The 21,029-nt window shown below is 38.0% G+C and overlaps 1 protein-coding gene across 1 annotated transcript; it reads left to right on the forward strand.

Moving 5' to 3' along the window:
• The first annotated feature begins 11,402 nt into the window (after positions 1 to 11,402).
• On the forward strand, positions 11,403 to 20,925 carry LOC129747559 (UDP-xylose and UDP-N-acetylglucosamine transporter). The gene is made up of 4 exons (XM_055741838.1): positions 11,403 to 11,560; positions 11,658 to 11,820; positions 11,924 to 12,294; positions 19,166 to 20,925. The coding sequence occupies exons 3-4, from the start codon at positions 12,218 to 12,220 to the stop codon at positions 20,091 to 20,093; spliced, it is 1,005 nt and encodes a 334-aa protein (XP_055597813.1). The 5' UTR covers positions 11,403 to 11,560; positions 11,658 to 11,820; positions 11,924 to 12,217; the 3' UTR covers positions 20,094 to 20,925.
• Positions 20,926 to 21,029: the final 104 nt, after the last annotated feature.

The raw sequence follows: 21,029 nt of genomic DNA on the forward strand, positions 1-21,029 counted from the left end.
ACAGGTCCTTCCGGAGGCGGCAGAGGATTCCATATTTTTGAGCTACTTTTTTTACTGTGAAGTCGATGTGTTTGTCGAAATTCAATTTTGCGTCTAATATCACACCAAGGTATTTCATTTCACTGACCAATTCTAAGCGTGTGCCGTCTATCTGGACATCAAACGAATCACAGTTGACAATACTATTAGACACAATCATACATTTAGTCTTTGACACATTTAACTTAAGTTTCTTAAAGTTTAACCATTTACTTAAACTTAAAAGATCACAGTTCAGTTTTTCTGTAGCAGCACTATCATCATCACAGTTTATAAATATCACAGTGTCATCAGCGAAAAGGTTTATATCACAGTATTTTAGCATTCTCTTCAAGTCGTTAATGTATAAAATGAAAAGAATAGGTCCTAAAACGCTACCTTGGGGCACACCGACTTTGGTTTCTTTGGCAGAGGATATCACAGATTCGAATTTAGTTTTTTGGCTTCGTGAATTCAAGTATGATTTGAACCATTCTAACACAGGACCGCTGATGCCGTATTTCTCCAACGTGACTATTAATTTAGATCGAGAAATAGTTTCAAACGCTCGTTTCAGGTCCAGAAACACTGCGATTACTTTTTGTCTAGTATCGATAATTTGTTTCCATTTCACTAGAATCAAATTGAGTGCAGTTTCACACGAATGATTTCTCCTATAACCACTTTGCTCTGGTATCAGTAGTTTGTTGGCCGTGATGTATTTAATTAATTGCTCCTTGACAATCATCTCCAACACTTTTTCATACAACGGCAACATGTTTATCGGTCGAAACTCATCTGCTTTACAGGTACCAGAAACCTTTGCAATCGGGACCACAATAGACTCTTTCCACGAAGTTGGAACCGTGCCAATACGTAAAGATTCGTTAATGATTGCCAATAAATTATATCCTATGGCGTCAAAAGAGTCCTTCAGTATTCTGGAACTTATTTCATCTGCCCCGGAGGATGATCCCAATGACCATACAATGGTTTTCAACTCATCCAAAGTTATGAGGGAAAAGTAGCTCATTTTTAAGGCAGTGTATTTGCCTGTTAATTCAACTGGTTCTGGTTCCTCTTTGATGGCACTGCTTATTTCTTCCACACTGGTCACGAAGTAATCATTAAACTTGTTGGCAATTTCCGTTTCGCAATGAATTTCTGATTCACCAAATGATATTGACCGGGAAGCAGAAGTTCTGGGCTTGATCAATCGTTTTAGAACTTTCCAGAGGGCTTTGGAGTCATTTTTATTTTCTTCAATTTGGCGTTGAATGAAGTTTCGTTTTTTTCTACGTAAGGCAAATGAATACTCATTCCTTAGCATTTTGTATTTCGACCATGTTTGTTCGACGTTTACAACTTTGAACCTTTTATACGCTTTGTCTCTGCGCCTTTTCAATTCAACTAGTTCCGCATCAAACCATTTCGAGGACTCTTTCAATTTCACAGATTTTAAACATACTAGCTTGTTCATACATGTTTTTAAAACATTTATAAGACACTCTGCCTTTTGGTGTACGTCATTCAAACCGTCGACTTCACATAAACTATCATTCAATAAATTTATCAACCTCTCTTGACTGTAATTTTTCCAACATTTAACTTTTGTGATATGTTCCTGGACTTCGTTTTCTAACATTGAAAAACATAAAGTTTCATGGTCAGTGTGAGGGACTGGCTTATTGTTATGTTTGAATTTCTATCTGCCCATCGACCTTTACATTTGATCACCCCTCGTTACTACAAAATACGGCTAACATCTCTCCTTCAGTTCTCCCTCGCACTAACACAATCACAATATTCCGGCGGCGAGTTGAATAGCGTCTTCGTCTCGGCAGGATGCGTTTTACGGTTAACAGCAAGCAGTTAATCCGGGCTTGGCCAAAGTCAACTAGGCAATCGGAGATTTCCTGTAAAGTATTTATCTCGTATTTTACAATGGCGACCGTGACAGGACATAACAATTTGGTAAGCATTGTTGCAAGTTTTAAAAAAATGAATTTTAAGGAAATCTCCGGTTGCTACAAGAAGAATCAAAATGGCGACCAGAGTCGATTATCTAGGAGCAAGAAAAAAATCATTTTTCAGCCAAGCCATAAATTGTAATTAGTAATTAGTATTGACTAATTTATAAGGAAAATTAAATTCGTGATAAGCCATTCGTGTTTGATAAAGTGAAGAAGATGGTGAAAACAACCGGTTGTAAATTTTCAGGTGTAGGCGTCTCCTGGCCTTAGTACGTTATCCAAAGGTTTAGGTAAGTCTAGTTCAGGCTATGATAGCCAGCCGAGGACTGTTTAGTCCAGTTTGGGCGATAATCGCCAGTCGAGGACCGTAAAGTCCAGTTCAGGCTATGATAGCCAGTCGAGGACTGTAAAGTCCAGTTCAGGCTATGATAGCCAGTCGAGGACTGTTTAGTCCAGTTTGGGCGATAATCGCCAGTCGAGGACCGTAAAGTCCAGTTTAGGCTATGATAGCCAGTCGAGGACTGTTTAGTCCAGTTCAGGCTATGATAGCCAGTCGAGGACTGTTTAGTCCAGTTCAGGCTATGATAGCCAGTTGAGGACTGTTTAGTCCAGTTCAGGCGATGATCGCCAGTCGAGGACTGTAAAGTCCAGTTCAGGCTATGATAGCCAGTCGAGGACTGTTTAGTCCAGTTTGGGCGATGATCGCCAGTCGAGGACTGTTTAGTTCCGTTCAGGGTATGATAGCCAGTCGCAGTCGGTTTAGTCCAGTCCAGGCGATGATCGCCAGTTGAAGACTGTGAGTCCAATTCAGACGAATTTAACCATTTCAAATGTGTCCGATTAAAGAGGAAATAGTCAAGTCATGCAATAGATACTTTGTTTCAGGCGAAATCAGTGTGCAGAAAACTTCATTCCAGTTCAGAAGTTAGCTAGAGATGTTGAGTAGTAGGAATTGTCAGTCAGTCACTTGAAATGTAAAATATGCATTGCTTAGCTGAATGGATAAACAATGCTAATTGACATGGGGATAAATAAATCGGGAAAAATACAGTTGTAAAGTGTAATTGCTGCATTCTGTTTATTGTGAAACTGTTAATCGTAGAACGATAGTAACGTTTCTCTAGGAAATGCAAGCGATGTAGAAAGTTCATGTATCGATTCAACTAGTAAAGCAAAGCATAGAACCGATACTCGTCACATCAGTAAAGAAAGTTTAAGTTTATTATTCGAAATTACGGTAGCCTGGGTTGACAAACCCTTCAAAAGCAAATTTTATTTATACGATATGATGAGCAGCTTGAAATGTCAACAATAGTTCCTTTAAATAGAAAAGTTAGTCATTTCGCTAGAGATTATAAGTAAAATAAAATGTGAAAGTTAAGCCTTGAACCAACCCATAACCTCTAATTCAGCGCACACTGTTAACGCCTTCTGTGTGACTTACCTTCTCTAAACTAAAGTCAAGCATTTTGAATTTGAAACAGACACACCTCAGAATTACGATAGTACATACGTGCTACCCTGCAAAAACTTGGTAATAGATCGTATAGAAAAATTACTCAGTCGGTAATTTGTATTATAAGGAATGGAGTATAACTTATAACCAAAAATTGCAAAATATAGTTCAAATTCAACCAATTAGAAAACTATATGCCAAAGAAAATGAATAGCATTATGAAAATCAATCGTCTAAATTGAACCAGAAAGGTGTAGGAAAACTCTCCAGAAGTAAAGAAAAAAATTTTTACATATAATCGATCAGTAGCCGACCTTAGAGAAAAAAAAAGTACCCTGGAGAAAAAAACGCTCCGCTAGAAAATGTGATTACTTTCGTTGTCATACTTTAATCGTTCTTTCGTGGCCTACATCGAAATATTTGGAATACTTACGTGTTTAAAAGGTCGCTACTAATGCTAATTTCTAATGTTGATGCCATCTCTACGCTTGCTTTGAGATAAGACCGAATCCGGTGAGCCCACGCTGGTACTTGAATGGCCTTTGCCCTGGAGGCGCAGCCTTTGAAAGGCATCTTACAGTGCGAGTGGGTTGAGTGCTGCGATGGAAGTAGCGAATGGTTATCATCTGACCAAACGGATCCGAACCCACGACATCGGTTTCTGCAGTTATTTTCTTGGGACACTGCTGCATTGTCGTAGTCCTGGAGCTGGAAATTGTTACTGGAGTATCGATCTCTGATGAGGCAAAATTGCAAAACGCCGGTAGTGATTTCATGCATTGGCGTTTCCCAATCTTCTATTCTCACTGCTGCTCTAATCGTAGTTTTCCCTTTCGCTAAGAATGATTCTGTGGTTCGGATTTTGCGTCTGTGCTTCTGAGGGAGTGGCACACCGATTTGCCTTTGGAGATTCGACCAGAGAAGCGCTGCTTGAACCATACCGAAGCTGTTCCAGGATGCTCGTCACAAGATTTAAGTGTTCTGCAAAGTAGTGCCGTATATGACTGGATTGAGGATTCTTTACACTTTGAATGGGGTTTTACCAAAGTTATCCCGCAATCCGGTGGTGGATTTTGTTATTCTTAAGTTGCTCTGTTTGGCAATCTGATTTCTTCCGTCGGGCTGAAGCTGTTCGGACTAAAAGTGGTAAAGGAAGGCCAATAACACCAATAGTGCGAAAAGATTAATAGTCGAATTCCTAATAGAAAAATGATTTGTTTACATTTTTTTGTGTACGCTAAAAACGCATTTCATCACTTTTGGTTTTGTAAACTTCTAGTATGCACGGTAATCAGATATACCTCAAATCTGGCTAGAAACCAAAACTGAGTTATCAGAACGAACTTGAAATTGTGGTTTGAAGAATTTTTGCTATTTGCTATGTGATCATCATATCGAAAACAAATAAGGTTTTAGTTTTTGATGGACGTCATTCGGATTTCTGAAACAGACATCGAACTTTCCAAAAATGCTCTGAAAAGCCTGAAAAAATTTGAATAGTACCACTTAATAACAAACGCTTGATTCGATGTAGGTCGAGAATCATAGATTCATATTTAAAAAAAAAGTCTTGTTTTGACGTAGACATATCGAAGAACAGAAACGGAGAGGGGAATAACCGTATTCGTCTCAGTCAGTGATAATTAAAAATTAAATTAATCATTTTTGAGTTCTCATGATGCAACGGGTACACGTTCACGGCAAAATGGGTATAACCTGTTTTAAGTTATTTAAACCCATGATGATAGTTCCGTTCAATGATGGTATGGATAATTGTTCGTGGAAACCAAGGCTATTAGAACACAAGGTTATCTGATTTTTTACAATAAGTAAACGAAGAGAGCGCGCCGAGATTAAGTGAGTTAGTTTGTAAACATCGGTAAATTAACTTAACTTAAGATATTTTTCCTTGGCACAATAATCATCAGCGGACATTCATTAAATATCAATGTTAATTAGCAAGGCTAGATGAAAATAGATAATTTTTCAATCTTGAAAATAAAAGGGAAGCTATTTATTAAGAAAAGGCTAAGGAAAATAGGATTTGCGATAGAAATATCAAAAATCGTGGTAAAAGTTAAGCTGATGGTTTGAAGTCATTGTACGTTTGCATTTTTTTTCTTGTTTTTCTATAGAGGAGGAGGGGAATGTGAGGGACTGGCTTATTGTTATGTTTGAATTTCTATCTGCCCATCGACCTTTACATTTGATCACCCCTCGTTACTACAAAATACGGCTAACATCTCTCCTTCAGTTCTCCCTCGCACTAACACAATCACAATATTCCGGCGGCGAGTTGAATAGCGTCTTCGTCTCGGCAGGATGCGTTTTACGGTTAACAGCAAGCAGTTAATCCGGGCTTGGCCAAAGTCAACTAGGCAATCGGAGATTTCCTGTAAAGTATTTATCTCGTATTTTACAGTCAGATATTTTAAAATCATTGACGGCACTGACATTTATATCACAGTTCGAGAATATCAAGTCTATTTGTGTTTGACTAGTATGTGTTATGCGTGTATACAGATCAACTTTCTGATTAAGATCAAACGAATCTGTTATCAGCTTCAATTTGTTAGAGTCTCTAGGATCTTTCCAGTTTATGTTGAAATCTCCTGCAATAACATTGCTTTTCGCAGAGTCAACAAAATCTTCTAGCCACTTTTCTTCTAAGACTTGAAGAAACATCGAGTCACTATCATTTGGAGAGTGATACAATACCCCATAGCGACCTGGATTGATACCGCTTAAAATTTCGATACCCAGAAACCAATTTCTCGCTTCTTGGCAATTCACTAGCTCTTTAAATCTGATACTTGAGTGTATAAACATCATGACACCACCAGTATGCCTTGAATCCGAAAAGCAACTAACAGTTCGGAAGTATGGAATCTGAAAATGGTCATCTCCTGTACTCTTCGTCACATGCGTTTCTGTCAACATTACAAGTTTGGGTCTCATAAAATGCACCATTAAATTCACTTCCTCAAAATTTTTTGTTAGCCCACCACAGTTCAAAAACAGTACAGTTGTCCTTGATTGCTAAACAGAGTAGTCAATGGTTTGACGTTTTCTTTCCACCAGCCTTTTAAATATAGGACATTCAACACTATATGCGTAATGATTTGTGTCAAGTTTTGTTTTCCTTTCTGTGTTCATTCTTAAACAATTGGCGCACCGACTTGAATCAGAATCACATTTGGCATCAATATGAGGACCAGCACATTTAGCACAGATTTCATTATTCTTACAATCACCACTTTTGTGACCGAAGCCGCAACACTTATAACACCGCATGACATTAATGCTCTCATAAACCCTGCATCGCTCCCATCCAACATTTACATGACCCATTTCCATCATCATATCGTGCGAGGCCAAATCAGCTTCAACTATAGCTGTATATGAAGTGAACTCCCTATATTTATTTTCGTAGATTGCCACAATTTTCAGTGATTCAACTGCAAGGCTGACGTTTTGTTCAGACAAACAATTCTTTAATTCATCTGCTTCTAACTTTTCCGACAAACCAATGATTTTCAGACGTGGTTTCAATGGTTTTGGTAAGGCCACATCGTAATCTTCCCCCATACTCGTTTTTAAACTAGAAACAACAGACTCCAAGTTGCTTTGATCATTTATCCCAATAATCACTGAACCATTATAGCCCTCTTTTACGCCTTGGATTTTCATTGCAGAACGGTTAACTTTTTCTTTCAAGGCTTGTTTTGTTATCCTTGAAGTTTGATCGGTTTGCTTCGGTTTAACTATCAAAACTTGCTCCTTTCTTCTTATTGGGGTCTTATTGCCCATCTTTCGCTGCAGAACCTCCGAATAGGAGGGAACACTATTTATTTCAATGGCATCGTCACATTCCTCTGTAGCTTCCCGGTCGATCACATCCAAGCGAGATCTTTTCCTTGACCTCAAGTTGCTACTTGGACCAGAAGGGGTAACCCAATTTCTGCTCTGTTGGACAGACTTATTTCTGTCAATAATTTTCAATGCTTCTTTTGCCAATTGATTTTTTCCACCATTCATTACTCTTTCCATATTAACTTCCATTTCTTTCATTTTTGTCACAATTTCTTCTTTCCATGTGTACATGTTTCCGCTAAGTTTTTCAAATTCCTCCCTCCAAGTATCCATTAAATTTTTAAAGCCCGTTATATAGCCACTACACTGAGTGCACAAGTATTTCAACCCTTCATTTGATTCCATTGCGTTGAATCCATTTTCATCCATATCTTCACAGCATGACAAATGTGCAATCAAACCACACGTCCCAAAGCACATCACTTTTTGGCTATCTCTTTTGATGGCCTTGCGGCAATAGACACACAAGCAGGTCATCGACATTCTGACGGTGCTTGTCGGCCCGTGGGCCGCTTGTATTCTGTACACGTTGTGTTGCTATTGATTGATCCAACTTGATCCAAAAGTGTTGAAATTTAACATCAAGTTTTGGATTCACTCCAGACTGATTTTTCAAAGAGTTATGCACCAACGCAAAGCAAATTTTCTACACTTTGTATGGGTACAATTTTTTTCATTTGTTGCCACTTATTTCACATAGAAATTTCTGTGATAAAACTTAGCTTTGTGAAACTGTATCGACTGTGTTCGACAAACTGCTGGCATAGAGAGTAGCATCCTACTCGGAGCTACATCACTCCCAAAATGTTGCATGTAGGTATTCAACCATCATCATGCCAACTCGATTCAGCTGCCGATGGGATTGAGTTCGCTCTTGGTTTGTAACATACCGAGATCTTGCGACGTTGCGACGTTGCGTTGATCGAATCGAAATCTTTTCTTTTCCATCGCTGATCGTGACATACCAAATTTTTTTTCGGCACGGGCCCACTAAGAGCAAGTTCACTGATGTTGGGAAGAAGTGGTAGAAATTTTGTCACTTTTAGCACGTTTTGAAAATTTTGCCATGCAAACACATTTCCAAGATCTGTGGCCTTGAAGTTTTTGAACAACACGTGTTGTAATTTCGCATGCTGTGATGCAAAAATAGCAATATTTCTATCACATACGGATGAAATAGAAACAGTGCTGTAAAAAATACAACGCCCAAAGATCTTGAAAGCATTTTTGCATCGTAAAATTTTTAAAATAACAAAATTTCTACCACTTTTTTCTACACCAGTGAACTTGATCTAAGGAGTGTATTCGAAAAAATGGCAACACTTTGTTTTGTGAATAAGTTTTGAATGCATGGATGTAATTTGATGAAATTTTTCAGTGAAGGTACCTGGTAATGCAATGTTTATTGTGCAATTTTTTGTGATCTACTGTGAAATGGTTTTTGAGATAACGACCGATGAAGAAATTTTTCGACTTTAATTTTTGGGCAACACCTCTTTTCCAAATCAAAGCAATTTTTGACTACGTTTGCTGTTTCCTGGAACTTGACCTTCAAAATAAATCAAACTTTTGAATTTGGTCGAAGTCTTCTTTGAATTTTTAGCCATTCATCCTGTCAATCGTTATGAAAGAATGAGTAATTTACCGTTTCCGCAGATCGTTAGCCTCCTCAAGTACTAGACATTATTTTTTGAAAATTTTCTATCCGTGTTCATCACCGGGAAATACAAGCGAGACTTGTCATCGAAAAGTTTCTGGTTGGAAACCTGTCAGGTGACCGCTACAGAGTTCGTTTTGTTGTCCATTACGAAATCCACAAGCAGTCCAAATATTTTGCCCACGATTTTACCACCGTATTTTGTTTATTTTACCGGTGGGCAGCTTTCCTACCTTGTAGAAATGAAGTCAAGCCTATTTATAAGTAAGCTAGACGAACCAGTAAAAAAAATGACTTTTTTTTATCACTTCCTCATTCATATGTATTTTCTGATTGAGCTTGTAAAAATCTCTCACATTTCTCTCAGCTCATGGAATCAACAATCTTCACTTTTATTCAAATTTTACCACAGATTTTAGCTCACTATTGAGTCCTCTAGAACTTTTCAAACGATTTACCATGTGAACTGTGGACAAATAGTTGATTTTCAGCTGTTTTTAAGTCTTTCACTGTGACTTTCTGTATTTTTCTCGATCCTGCTCAAAAAATTTTGTCAATGAACTTCGGTATTGGAAGCTATCTCAAAAATCACTTTACAGATTGTCACCAAATTTTGTGCACGTACACATTACTAGGTAGCTTTACTGGAAATTTAATCAATTATCATCCATGCATTCAAAAATTATTAACGAAACAAAGTGTTGCTTTTTTTTCGAATACACTCCTTATAATACCTATGAAGTGGTAGATACTGATCAAGTTAGGGTAATATCGCAAAAAACATTGGAACAACTGGACGATCTCTTTTGCTCTCCCCTTTTCAAAATTTGACACCTGAAATCAATTACCTGTGCTGTTAAACACCCATGCAAAAAATACGATGCATAGGTAATAAAGACAATATCGCAAAACCGTGAACAGATAATATGGACGACCCTTTTTGCCGACCCCTGATCCAAAATTTGACACCTGAAAGCAATAGAGCGTCCCTCAAAACTCCCGTGTGGAAATTTTCTTCATTGAAGTTAAGCAAAAAACATTAAACAGTTGATATGGACGACCCAGACGAAGCAGTTCTTTTAATATTTTTGATGAAAGAATTGATTTTCTTGCGAATTGTCTGTCCTTTAATAAACACAAACATTTTTTTGAACCATTATGTACAGTGTTGATTGAGAATTTAATGATAAAATGTATGTTTTTTAAACGGGAAATGACCCGTGTCAATATGTGCTTTTTCAATTAAAACAAGATAATTCAATTGTTTCAGTATTTGATTAGGGGAGAATGGGGATTCTTGATCCCCTTTTTTTATTTTCATCATAACTTTTTGGGAAAAATTTAGCAACTCGTCATCTTTTGCATTTTCTGATAGCGTGTAATTTCATGTTTATATGCTCCAAAAGTTGGAACGATACATGAACTCGTAGATGAACTAGAAGCATTTTCGTGAGACAAAAAACATTGTGAAATTTTCAAGTTACATGAAACTTGATCCTTTACTAAAGGAAATTTGATCCTTAATTCAGGGTGCCCTGACCCTAGGCAAAAATCTAGTAAACTCCGAAGATAGAAGGTCCGGTGACTATTTTTTCCCATATTAGTTCTCATTTAACAGTTTGTGAGTATCAGACAGAGAATTATTCTTAAAGTTTGTCTACTACTCTAGAATCCTTGCATACTTTAAGGCGCAATTTTCAAGTTTTTTGATGAATACTGTATTTTTAGTCCTTTTAAACAGATAATTATTGGAAAAACATAAGTTATCGAACAGATATTGGTAATTTCATGATAACCATTGCTAACTATCCATTATGTTTCGAGTTATAGCGAAGGAATCAAGTATCCCCAAGGACCAAGTATCCTCATTTTCCCCTACTTATTCAATGTTTTAACTAGTTCTTTCAAAATCATCTTCACTTCAACATAAATAAGAAGCAAAAAATCAAATCTGTAATCCGGAATTTAACACCTGTTTACTTACCATCCATCCATATTTCTGAGTTGTTATTGGGCTGATCTCAAAACTCACTACCAGTTGTTGTTCCGGCATCAAGAAGCATTTTAAACAAACACACAACATGGTTTCACGAAATTAAACTTTTGAAAATCTTGCTTTGCTTTGCCGATCTTGCTTTTCAACGATTATTTGACAGCGTTTTCAAATTTAATTCACTTCCGGTTCCGGGCGCGCAATCGGTTTGTTTATGAAATTTATAGATCTGTTTCGTAAAACAAACTGTTCCAATAAGATTTAAAATTGGCTGCGTCCGCCTGCTATAAAAGTTAAACTTTTGACGTCATAACCTAACGAATCCAACTGCGCCAGCTCTGCTGCTACCTGAACTTTCCCATTTCGTAATGGGAAAAAATCAGAATCAAAACAAAACGTCAGACATTCCTATTGGTATTAGTACCGGACTTGCACGCGACTGGACCAACACAGCCGGACGATGTTTACATAAGAAATTGCCATTGAATCGATGCGGCCAATCATTCACAGGCAGAAGTTCATTATAAGGTGAGGTGATAGCTCTCCAACAATTCAGCTGGAGAATCAAAGCCGTTAGCCAGAGTTTTTTGGTAAGTTCTTCAGGATTGATAAGTGATTAATTTAAATCGTGACCATGCATTTATTAGTCAATTGATAACGATGCTTCTTTTTTTGTGATTCCAACAGATAACCAGGAATAATCGAAGAATGGTACTGTAGGAATTCACCCCCAAGAAAGTGCTGACGGAAGCAGTGACCTTCGTTCGGAATTTTCCTAAAACGGCCTCTCTCGGTTGCTGTAGGAGTAAGCCAAAAGAGTCTGTTTCCAAAACTCATATGTTTCACTGGGGTGAGTATCCTCATAAAAAAGAAAAAAGGTGTCCACTAATAGCCCTAGCGTAATTGAATCGTACTCTTGAACTTGAAACTTGTTTTTCCCCTACACATTTTAGTACACACATCGCTTGAGGCCTTGTTTGCGTATACTCCATAAGAAACGTGACGAGATCTCTGCTGTTCCTCACCACCGAGAAGGTAGAAACGTAATCAGTAAACAGCGACCCAGCTGCTGGCTGGCGAGAAAGAGTTATTAACAACTGGAGGAACCCTCCGAATTTTGACCGGAGTCTGCGAGTCGCCTGAGTTGAATCGTTTGCGTGGCTAGATCTAGCTAGGTTACTAATGCCAACAGGTGCGGGCTTGGATATTTTATTATACTGTTCGTAAAACAAACAACACCAACAACAATGAAGGCAGCTTTGGCTATTTTGTTGGTTTTTGTTGGCTGCTGCAGCAATGTGGTGTTTCTGGAATTACTGGTCAAGTAAGTATATGCTTTGGTATCATAGAGTATACATAAATGGGGCCGTTAATGGTTTATCGGGTTTGGATTAGCAAACAATCAAATCAGCATAGATGACTGAATTGCATAAATCAGACTATTTCTAGTTGTATTACGGAATGAACTGTTGTTGATTGATTTGATCGAATCCAATAAGAATTAATGGTTGATATTCTAATAAGTTATTCTTATAATAACGCTATGCAGGGTGCATAAGATTTTGTGATAGTGCTAGGCCCAAACTTTGACGATGGATTTTAAATTTTTATATTCGTTATTTCCATCCAAATGAAACAAAATACATTTTTTAAGATTATCAAACACAAGCTGGTTTTTTTGGCTACGTATTTAAAATCGGAAAATCGAATTAAAAGTGCCGAAAAATAAGTTAAAGTATAACTCGAAGAGCGATCAATCAGTGGAAAGCGAAATTTCGTTTCGGAAAAGCCCAAAATCTTGAGAAAATCAAAAAGTTTGAGGCGATAAGGCTTATGTTAAGAGTGAGGTTAGAGTGATGGAAAGCGTCATGAAGATACCGGACCCACCGGATCCGGAGCAAACAGCAACTGGTGCGATCAAAAAAACAAAACTGGACTGGATAGATGAACTGGACAAAGATGCGGAACAGCCCACCGGAAGCAAAAAAAAGGAGTATGAAAATTTCAACTATGCAATCACAGATACTGGCCCATATCGAGTGTACTTTGAGTTGCGGAGAGGATCAACAACCGAAATCAAAAAGATCAACAAATTTGCATTAGGAAGCACACTACGTAAGATGAGTAATTACAAACACTGTATCACCGACATGAAATACGTAAGTAAACAAAAAATCATTGTTTTCTTAAGTAGCTATACGAAAGCGAATCAGCTAGTAGTAGAGATGAATGTAGAGGGCTCGGAATATAAAGCTTATATCCCAAAACATTTAGTTTGTATCACGGGCATTGTAGCGGGCATTCCGACAAACATAGATCTTAATGAGTTGAAAGAGGACACCGAAAGCTTTGTTCCAATCGTAAGCATCGATCGAATGCATCGCGGAAAAGAAAAAGAGCCAATTAACAGACTGAGAATCACCTTTCGAGCACAACAACTTCCGGAATCCGTTAGGATTTTCGGTTGTCCCGCGAGAGTAAGACCGTTTACACCCACAATTATTTTATGCCACCGTTGTCTCAGATTTGGTCACAATACAAGTAATTGTAAAGGGACCAAACGCTGTGACAAATGCTCAGAGCGACACGAGCTTACCGAAAATTTTGAGAACTGCCAAAACCCAATTAAATGCGCTAATTGTAGGAATCCAGGACATAGATCAACAGACAACAACTGCCCAGAACGAAAAAGACAGCAGGATATTAAAATCCTAATGTCTAAACGTAATTGGACTTACGCAGAAGCACGGGAGCAAGTTTCAATGGTCAGCCAAAATTTGTATACACCTCTTCAAGATGCCACAGAATTTCCTACACCCACAGAAAGCTTCGCGAGTATGACGCGGAACAACTACAGATATAAGGACCCCCTGAGAGACCAATGGATGAAGACAAACCAAGAACGAAAGACTATCCAAGCAGCTGTAAAGTTATATCAGGATCAACCAACCTCATCATCATCGAAAGGGAAACGAGCCCGAGTTGAAAACTCTTCGTCGAAAACCATGGCTGAAAACATCACTGACCAGCGAAATAATATTGTTAGCAGCATCGAAAGTAACAATGTAGGTCTAGGTCTCCGCAACCCTTGGAACGTGGGAGACAAGGAACGGTACCAAAATGAGGTAAGAGAAGCCCAGGCAAAAATGGAACGTTCATTTCAGGAAAAAATGATTACATTTTATACGGAATTCATCGGCCTATTGGGGCCTCAAGATCAAGTCAGAGAACTGTTTAATAGTTGTACAAGAAGACATTTTAATTTGGCTAATTCGGTAGTAGGCAACCCAAAATAAATAAAAAGCAAAAACCAACCTATTGTGTCACCCCTTATCTTTTTAAAATACTAAAAATGGCTACGAACTACGGATTTAAGATTTTACAAGCGAACGTGCAGAGTTTGTATAAAAACAAAGCAGAAATCCAAAGGGTTTTAACGGGGGATGAGTTCGCAGCGGCCATCCTATCTGAAACATGGACCAATGAACTGCTAGAAGGAACAAATAAATATAATATTACTGGCTATCACTTTGTGCCACAATCTAGGGAAGATAACTATGGTGGATCAGGGATTCTGTTGAAGAATTGCTACAGCTACTCTAAACTTACCACACCTCCAAATCTCTCACAATCAACACAGGTAGTAAGCATAAAAATCAATAAACTGGATTTAATTCTTTGTTCTGTATATATCAGCCCTTCGATCTCCTTAGCAGAGTTCGAGCTCGATGCTCAGGCAATTCTTTCTAGTCTTGACCAATACCAAAAAGTTATAGTAGGGGGCGATTTTAACGCCCACCACGTTGAATGGGGAGACGATAACTGTGACTCTAAAGGAGAAAAATTGCTAAATGCCATCAACTGCAGTAGGTTCCTGATAACAAATGACGGAAGTAAGACATATATTCCCCTCCAAATAAACAAGAGCTCATCTGCAATAGATGTTACAATGTGTTCGACTAACATGGTAAACCGTGTAACATGGAGAGTTTTAGATTACAGCATTGCTAGCGCTCATATGTGTATAGAAATAGACTGGTTGATCGAACTACCTGCCCAGAAACATTTTTACCATAACAAATCCAAGATAGCCAAGCAATTATCTGAACTTAATGCCTCTGAAATAGATACGGTCAGTGATCTGTTAAATAACGTAAAGAAAATACACAAACAAAATCGCATGAAATGTAAAAAGACCCCCAAATTCTGGTGGTCAGACAGTATTGACGAGGCGTGGAAAGAAAAAACATCAGCCAGAAGAGAGTATAATAGAATATCATCCCCAGAAAATCTAATTGAATTTAAAAAGAAATCTGCTATTTTTCAAAAGAAAAAGAGAGAGGAAATCAGGAAAAAATTTGATGAGTTTCCAAACGAGATTGGTCCGTTTACAAGTTCGAAGGAACTTTGGTTGAAAGTTAGTAGATTAACAGGAAAACGTTTCTTCAAGAAAGAGAATAATTTTCTGAAAGATGATGAAAACTTAGTAGAACAGTTTTTGGACACTCATTTTGGGCCTCACGATCCACAAATAATACATAGCCCTACACACGTCGCCCAAGACAATTTACTAGAAAAGGAAAACTGGCACAGGATTCTTATTAAAAAGAAAAAAACATCGGCTCCAGGAGAAGATAATCTCTCCTACGATCTTTTGGCTCATCTTAACACTGAGGTCAGGGACAAGTTAATATTCCTATTAAATGATATGTGGAGAAAAGGTGTCATTGATAACAACCTGAAAATTATCAAAGTCATAGCGATTCCTAAGCCTGGTCGAGATCAGAACACCATAGCAGGGAAAAGACCTATCTCTCTAGTTCCAGCAATCACAAAAATTGCAAACTCAGCAGTGTTAGAACGTCTACAAAGATTCCTAGATGAAAAACAGCTTCTACCCGACACCTCATTTGGTTTTCGAAAACATCTTTCCACCAACACATGTGTCAATTTTGCGCTCAACTGGATAAAACAAAGCAAACGTTTGAATTTCCTAACAGCGTTGATCTGTTTAGATCTCTCAAATGCCTTCAACGCGGTCCGTATTGAAAAACTCGAAGAAATCCTAGTGAAGATCGGAGTCCCACCGGATGTTCTAATGTGGACAATTTCATTTCTACAAAACCGTCAAGTAATGTTCCATATGAGCACTAAGACAATTTCCCGAACTATTAACAACGGGCTTCCCCAGGGAGACGTTTTGTCCCCTACCCTGTTTAATATATACACAATTGATCTTCACCGAAAAGTTGACCCAGATACAATGTTGGTACAATACGCCGATGACTTCGGTATTTTAATTCGGGGAAAAGACATCAACGCACTTAATGCCCTGGGACAAACATACTTGGATTTTTTCACCAGCACAGCTGATACGTTAAACTTTTCCATCAACCCAGATAAAACAAAAACCATATTCTTCCAACGGGGTACTAAAGAACTGGACTTCTTTATTAATAATACCAGGCTAGAAAACGTTAGAAGTCACAAATACCTTGGAGTAACCTTCGACCGTTCGCTCAATTTTGGAATACATGTCAAACAGCTTAGAACAAAGGTACAGGATCGACTCAACATGATCAAGGTCCTCAGTGGGGTCAAAAGCGGAACTCATCCACAAGCGATGATAAGAATTCATATGGCTCTGTTTCGAGGCACCTTGGAACAAAATAGCTCCGTGTACAATAATGCAAGTGTAACAAACAGGAAATTACTTGAGGTGGTTAACAACCAATGCTTAAGAAAAGTCATTGGGGCGACAAAGTCTACCCCGAGAAACGTATTAGTTGCTCTCAGTGGACAAGAACCAGTTGGGCTGAGGCAAGAGTTTGTAACAACTAAGGAAATCAGCAGACATTTCTCGAGGAACAATGTAGTGGCAGAGCAATTAAGAAGCGTACGGTTACCTGAAGATAGAAGTAGTTGGCACAAGTTCTCATACCTAGAACAGATCTATTGGCAGAACAAGGCAATACTCGATCGAGTACAACCGGTGATCCGTCTGAGCATTCGACAAGAAGTCGATATTTCATCCGACTTGGAAGGTCTTACAACAGCAAAGCAAAATACAAATCCAGCACGAGCTAAACAATTGGCACTTTTTATCATGAACGGAAGAAACAGAGGACGAGGTCGTATATATACAGATGCGTCGAAGGATGGAACAAAATGTTCGATTGGTGTGTACTTCGAAACGACCGGACAAAGGCTGTTCGCGTCCCTGAGCATGGAGACAAGCATCACATCAGCCGAGCTGATAGCTATAAAAGAAGCTACACGAATTATTGAAGAAAACTCACTATCTCACTCTGTTATATACACCGATTCAAAAGCATCATGCTTGATGCTACAATCTGCACAAGATAACAGATATGACGAAAGCATCCTGATCGAAATCCTAAGAACATGCTCCTCATACAATGTCGCGATACAATGGATTCCCAGTCACGTTTCCATCACAGGCAACGAAATCGCAGACGGTCTGGCCAAACATGGATTGCATTCGGACTACGTTTACGAAAATAATCTTATGCTCAAAGACAGTATATTCTTGTTTAAAAGATCACTAAACGAAAAAACAGATAGGTGGTACAGTAATTACTCTACAGATAAGGGAAAAAGCTTCTACTACATACAACCCGCATTCTCAAAAGTCCCGTGGTTCTTCGGAAAAGACATGAGTGGCCGGGACATCCGGCTCCTGAACAGATTAATGGCTGCACATGAGTACTCCAAATACTGGCTGGCGAAAATGAGAATCCTAGATAACGCTAATTGCGACTCCTGTTTAACACCAGAAACGGCTAATCACACAATCATGGAATGCCCTCTTTTTAACACACTGAGAAGGCAGTATGATTTCCATGGCAAATATACTAACCTTCAAGAGCTATTTAAATCAAATAACATCGAACACTACAAGGAAATAGTAGAATTTGCACGCAATGCAAAGTTAAATTACTAAGTCATAGTGACTAAATGAAAACAGGGCATATAGTCTTTGCCACTAGCCCTTCCCCCTTTGGGCTGGCCCGGAAAACGGTGCGCAGTCCAAAAGTAGAAAGAAGAAGAAGAAGAAGAAGATTATCAAACATATTGAAAGTAGATAGATTGCAGACCTTATGAGATATGACAAATTTTTAGTCAAAACGATAAAAGTTTAAAAATTTTTCAACATAGAATTAGCTACTTTAAGTTTTTTATTGCCGCAACAAAACTGTTGTTGAACGTCAATATTTTGAGCCAACTTTTAAAACCTAGAGGCCACTTTTTTGTTTTAAGTTTTTTTTTCTAATGGCGTATGTAAAGGTATTAACATTTGTCATTATTCATTTTTTTAAATCTAGATAAACATTGATTTTGAGTACCTATAAGTTGTCCAAAGCTATTTTTAACAGAGGCCACTATAAAAAAATAAATCCCATAGAAATCCGTCCCAAAACTAGATATTTCCAGCTAAGAAGAAAAACCTTAGAATGTTTTTTGGTAAGAGGTAATATTTCTCACTTGTAATTCTTCAAATTTTCGTTGCGGAAGCGTCTCAGCCTAAGCCTAAGCGTAACTTAAACAAGAATAAGGTCTTTAAATGTTAAACTCCAATAAAATTCTCAGCTGTTTTTAAATTTGTGGCCTTGAACATACATATAGGCGTTTTGAGACTAGGGCTAACTTGCCGAAACAAGCTTTGTTTTGATTGCAGCAGATGAGCCCATATGGTTTCAAAGTTTTTTTTTCATTTTCTAGTTTAAAAACTGCTTTAGTCAAAAGATAATAACTGGCCAAAAAAACTTAAAAAAAAAATTTAATCATATTTCGTTTCTTGAACTATCTAAACATTTGAAACCACTATTAAAAAAACATTTTTTCTGATATAAATTTCTTAGTAAGATGTCGATAAACTTATTTCCATCGATAAATTTCTCGTAGTAATAATAAACTTAAGAGAATTTCAGTGGGTTAAAAGGACAGCTTAAAAAAAACTAAAAGAAGCTACAGAGTAAAACAGTTTTTATTTGCAATTGTAAAGTGAGTTTAATACGAAAAGCTACAAATTATAATAGAATAAATTCGGAAAATAAAAATAGATAGATGAGGTAGATGCTTGGAGAATCGATAAAAAAAACCTTTCACCCTAACCTAACCTAACGACCTAACGTTAAATGATTGAATCGCGAATATTCCACACTTCTTTCCAGAATCGATCCCGGCTCCGGCAACCTGATAACGTTCCTTCAGTTCCTATTCATCGCCATCGAGGGTTTCCTGTTCACATCGAAATGTGGCACCGTAAGACCGCGGATAGGCCTCAAGGACTACACCATCCTGGTGGCTATGTTCTTCGTGGCCAGTGTGTGCAACAACTACGCGTTCGACTTCAACATCCCGATGCCGCTGCACATGATTTTCCGGGCGGGCTCGTTGATCGCCAACATGATCATGGGAATTATCATTCTGCGAAAGCGTTATGCCTTCTCCAAATATCTTTCTGTTGGTATGATCTCGTTGGGTATTGTGATTTGCACGATTGTTTCCGGTAAGGAAGTTAAGAGCACCCAAGTTCTGCCGACTGATGAACCGGAAGATCCGGTAAAAGTATTCTTCTGGTGGACTATCGGCATCTCGCTGCTCACGTTGGCGCTGTTCGTATCGGCCCGGATGGGATTGTATCAGGAAGTGCTTTATAAACGATACGGCAAACATCCTAAGGAAGCCCTGTTTTACACGCATCTGTTACCGTTACCGTTTTTTCTCATTCTAACGTCCAACATTTGGGAACATATCAAACTAGCAAACGCAAGCCCACTTTACGATGTTCCCGTTCTGAACATTGGAATTCCGATCACGTGGGTTTATTTGCTGGGCAACGTACTGACGCAATACGTCTGCATCAGTTCTGTCTACGTGCTAACTACGGAATGCTCCTCACTAACCGTTACTTTAGTGGTTACCCTGAGGAAGTTCGTTTCGCTTCTGTTTTCGATCGTCTATTTCAGCAATCCGTTCACAATCTACCACTGGATTGGAACGCTGCTCGTGTTCATGGGAACAATTATATTCACCGAGGTTGTTGACAAAGTAAAACAAGCTTTGGTCCCAAAAACCGCCACAAAGAAAACTAACTAAACCTGGTTTGTTGGGACTATTTTTTTTTTAAAGTTCCATTTTAAATTTCTCGGTTGCATGTATTTCCGGTTTGAGCAGCCGTTCAGGGATTGTTTTATGTTGAGTGTTTTATTGTTTTTATTGCCTCGAGAGATCAATTTTGTATAAGTTATCGACATGAAAGCTCAAAGTTTAAATTGGATATAAAATAACGGAACTTCATCGAAATTTATTGTTTTCATTAACACTCTTCACTATAAATTAAAGAAAATTTAACGGTTTCCAGCTCCTACACACATCCCAAATTAGAGCAATTGCACCGTGGGTTTTTGTACCGACTATTAATTCAAAATCAAGCACAACTATTCGAAGCGCGAAAACAGTATAAATACCAAATAATAAGCCTTGCAGAAATCAATCGATGCAGATCCTCTTATAAGGTTACCAGTTACTAATAATCGGACAGCTTTGTTTACACGTATAAACCGCACAGCCTCACATGCCAAACGGGATAACTTTTTTCCACGTTTTACAACCTGGTTTTCAAAGTACAAGATACAATGGAATCTTCCATCAGAACTACCATTGCTAAAAGAGTTGCTATTAGATTTATACAATTTTCCATTTACTGTTTTACACAACTAATTCGCACCTTTCACCGTTATCTGCTCTGTTGAAAAGAGCGCAAAGTAGATTGTAGTCTTTTTCCCAAGATTTCCACAACGAAACACATAAACATCCATCCAAGAATCAAATTAGATTTGGTTAATATTTAAAGTTAAAACTGTTTGCGTTTTTTTATTTAATCAATCATTTGCCAGTAGCGTAGAAAATAAATAATAAAATTTTCGTATCCATTTCTATTATTTTTATAGAGAAAAGTCCAATTACTATCTCCCTATCAATATAAGTAACAATTTTCTAAAATATATCAACAGCCCACAGTGATGACGATTC

The sequence above is a fragment of the Uranotaenia lowii genome, chromosome 2 (assembly GCF_029784155.1).
Source record: "Uranotaenia lowii strain MFRU-FL chromosome 2, ASM2978415v1, whole genome shotgun sequence".
Classification (NCBI taxonomy): Eukaryota; Metazoa; Arthropoda; class Insecta; order Diptera; family Culicidae; genus Uranotaenia; species Uranotaenia lowii.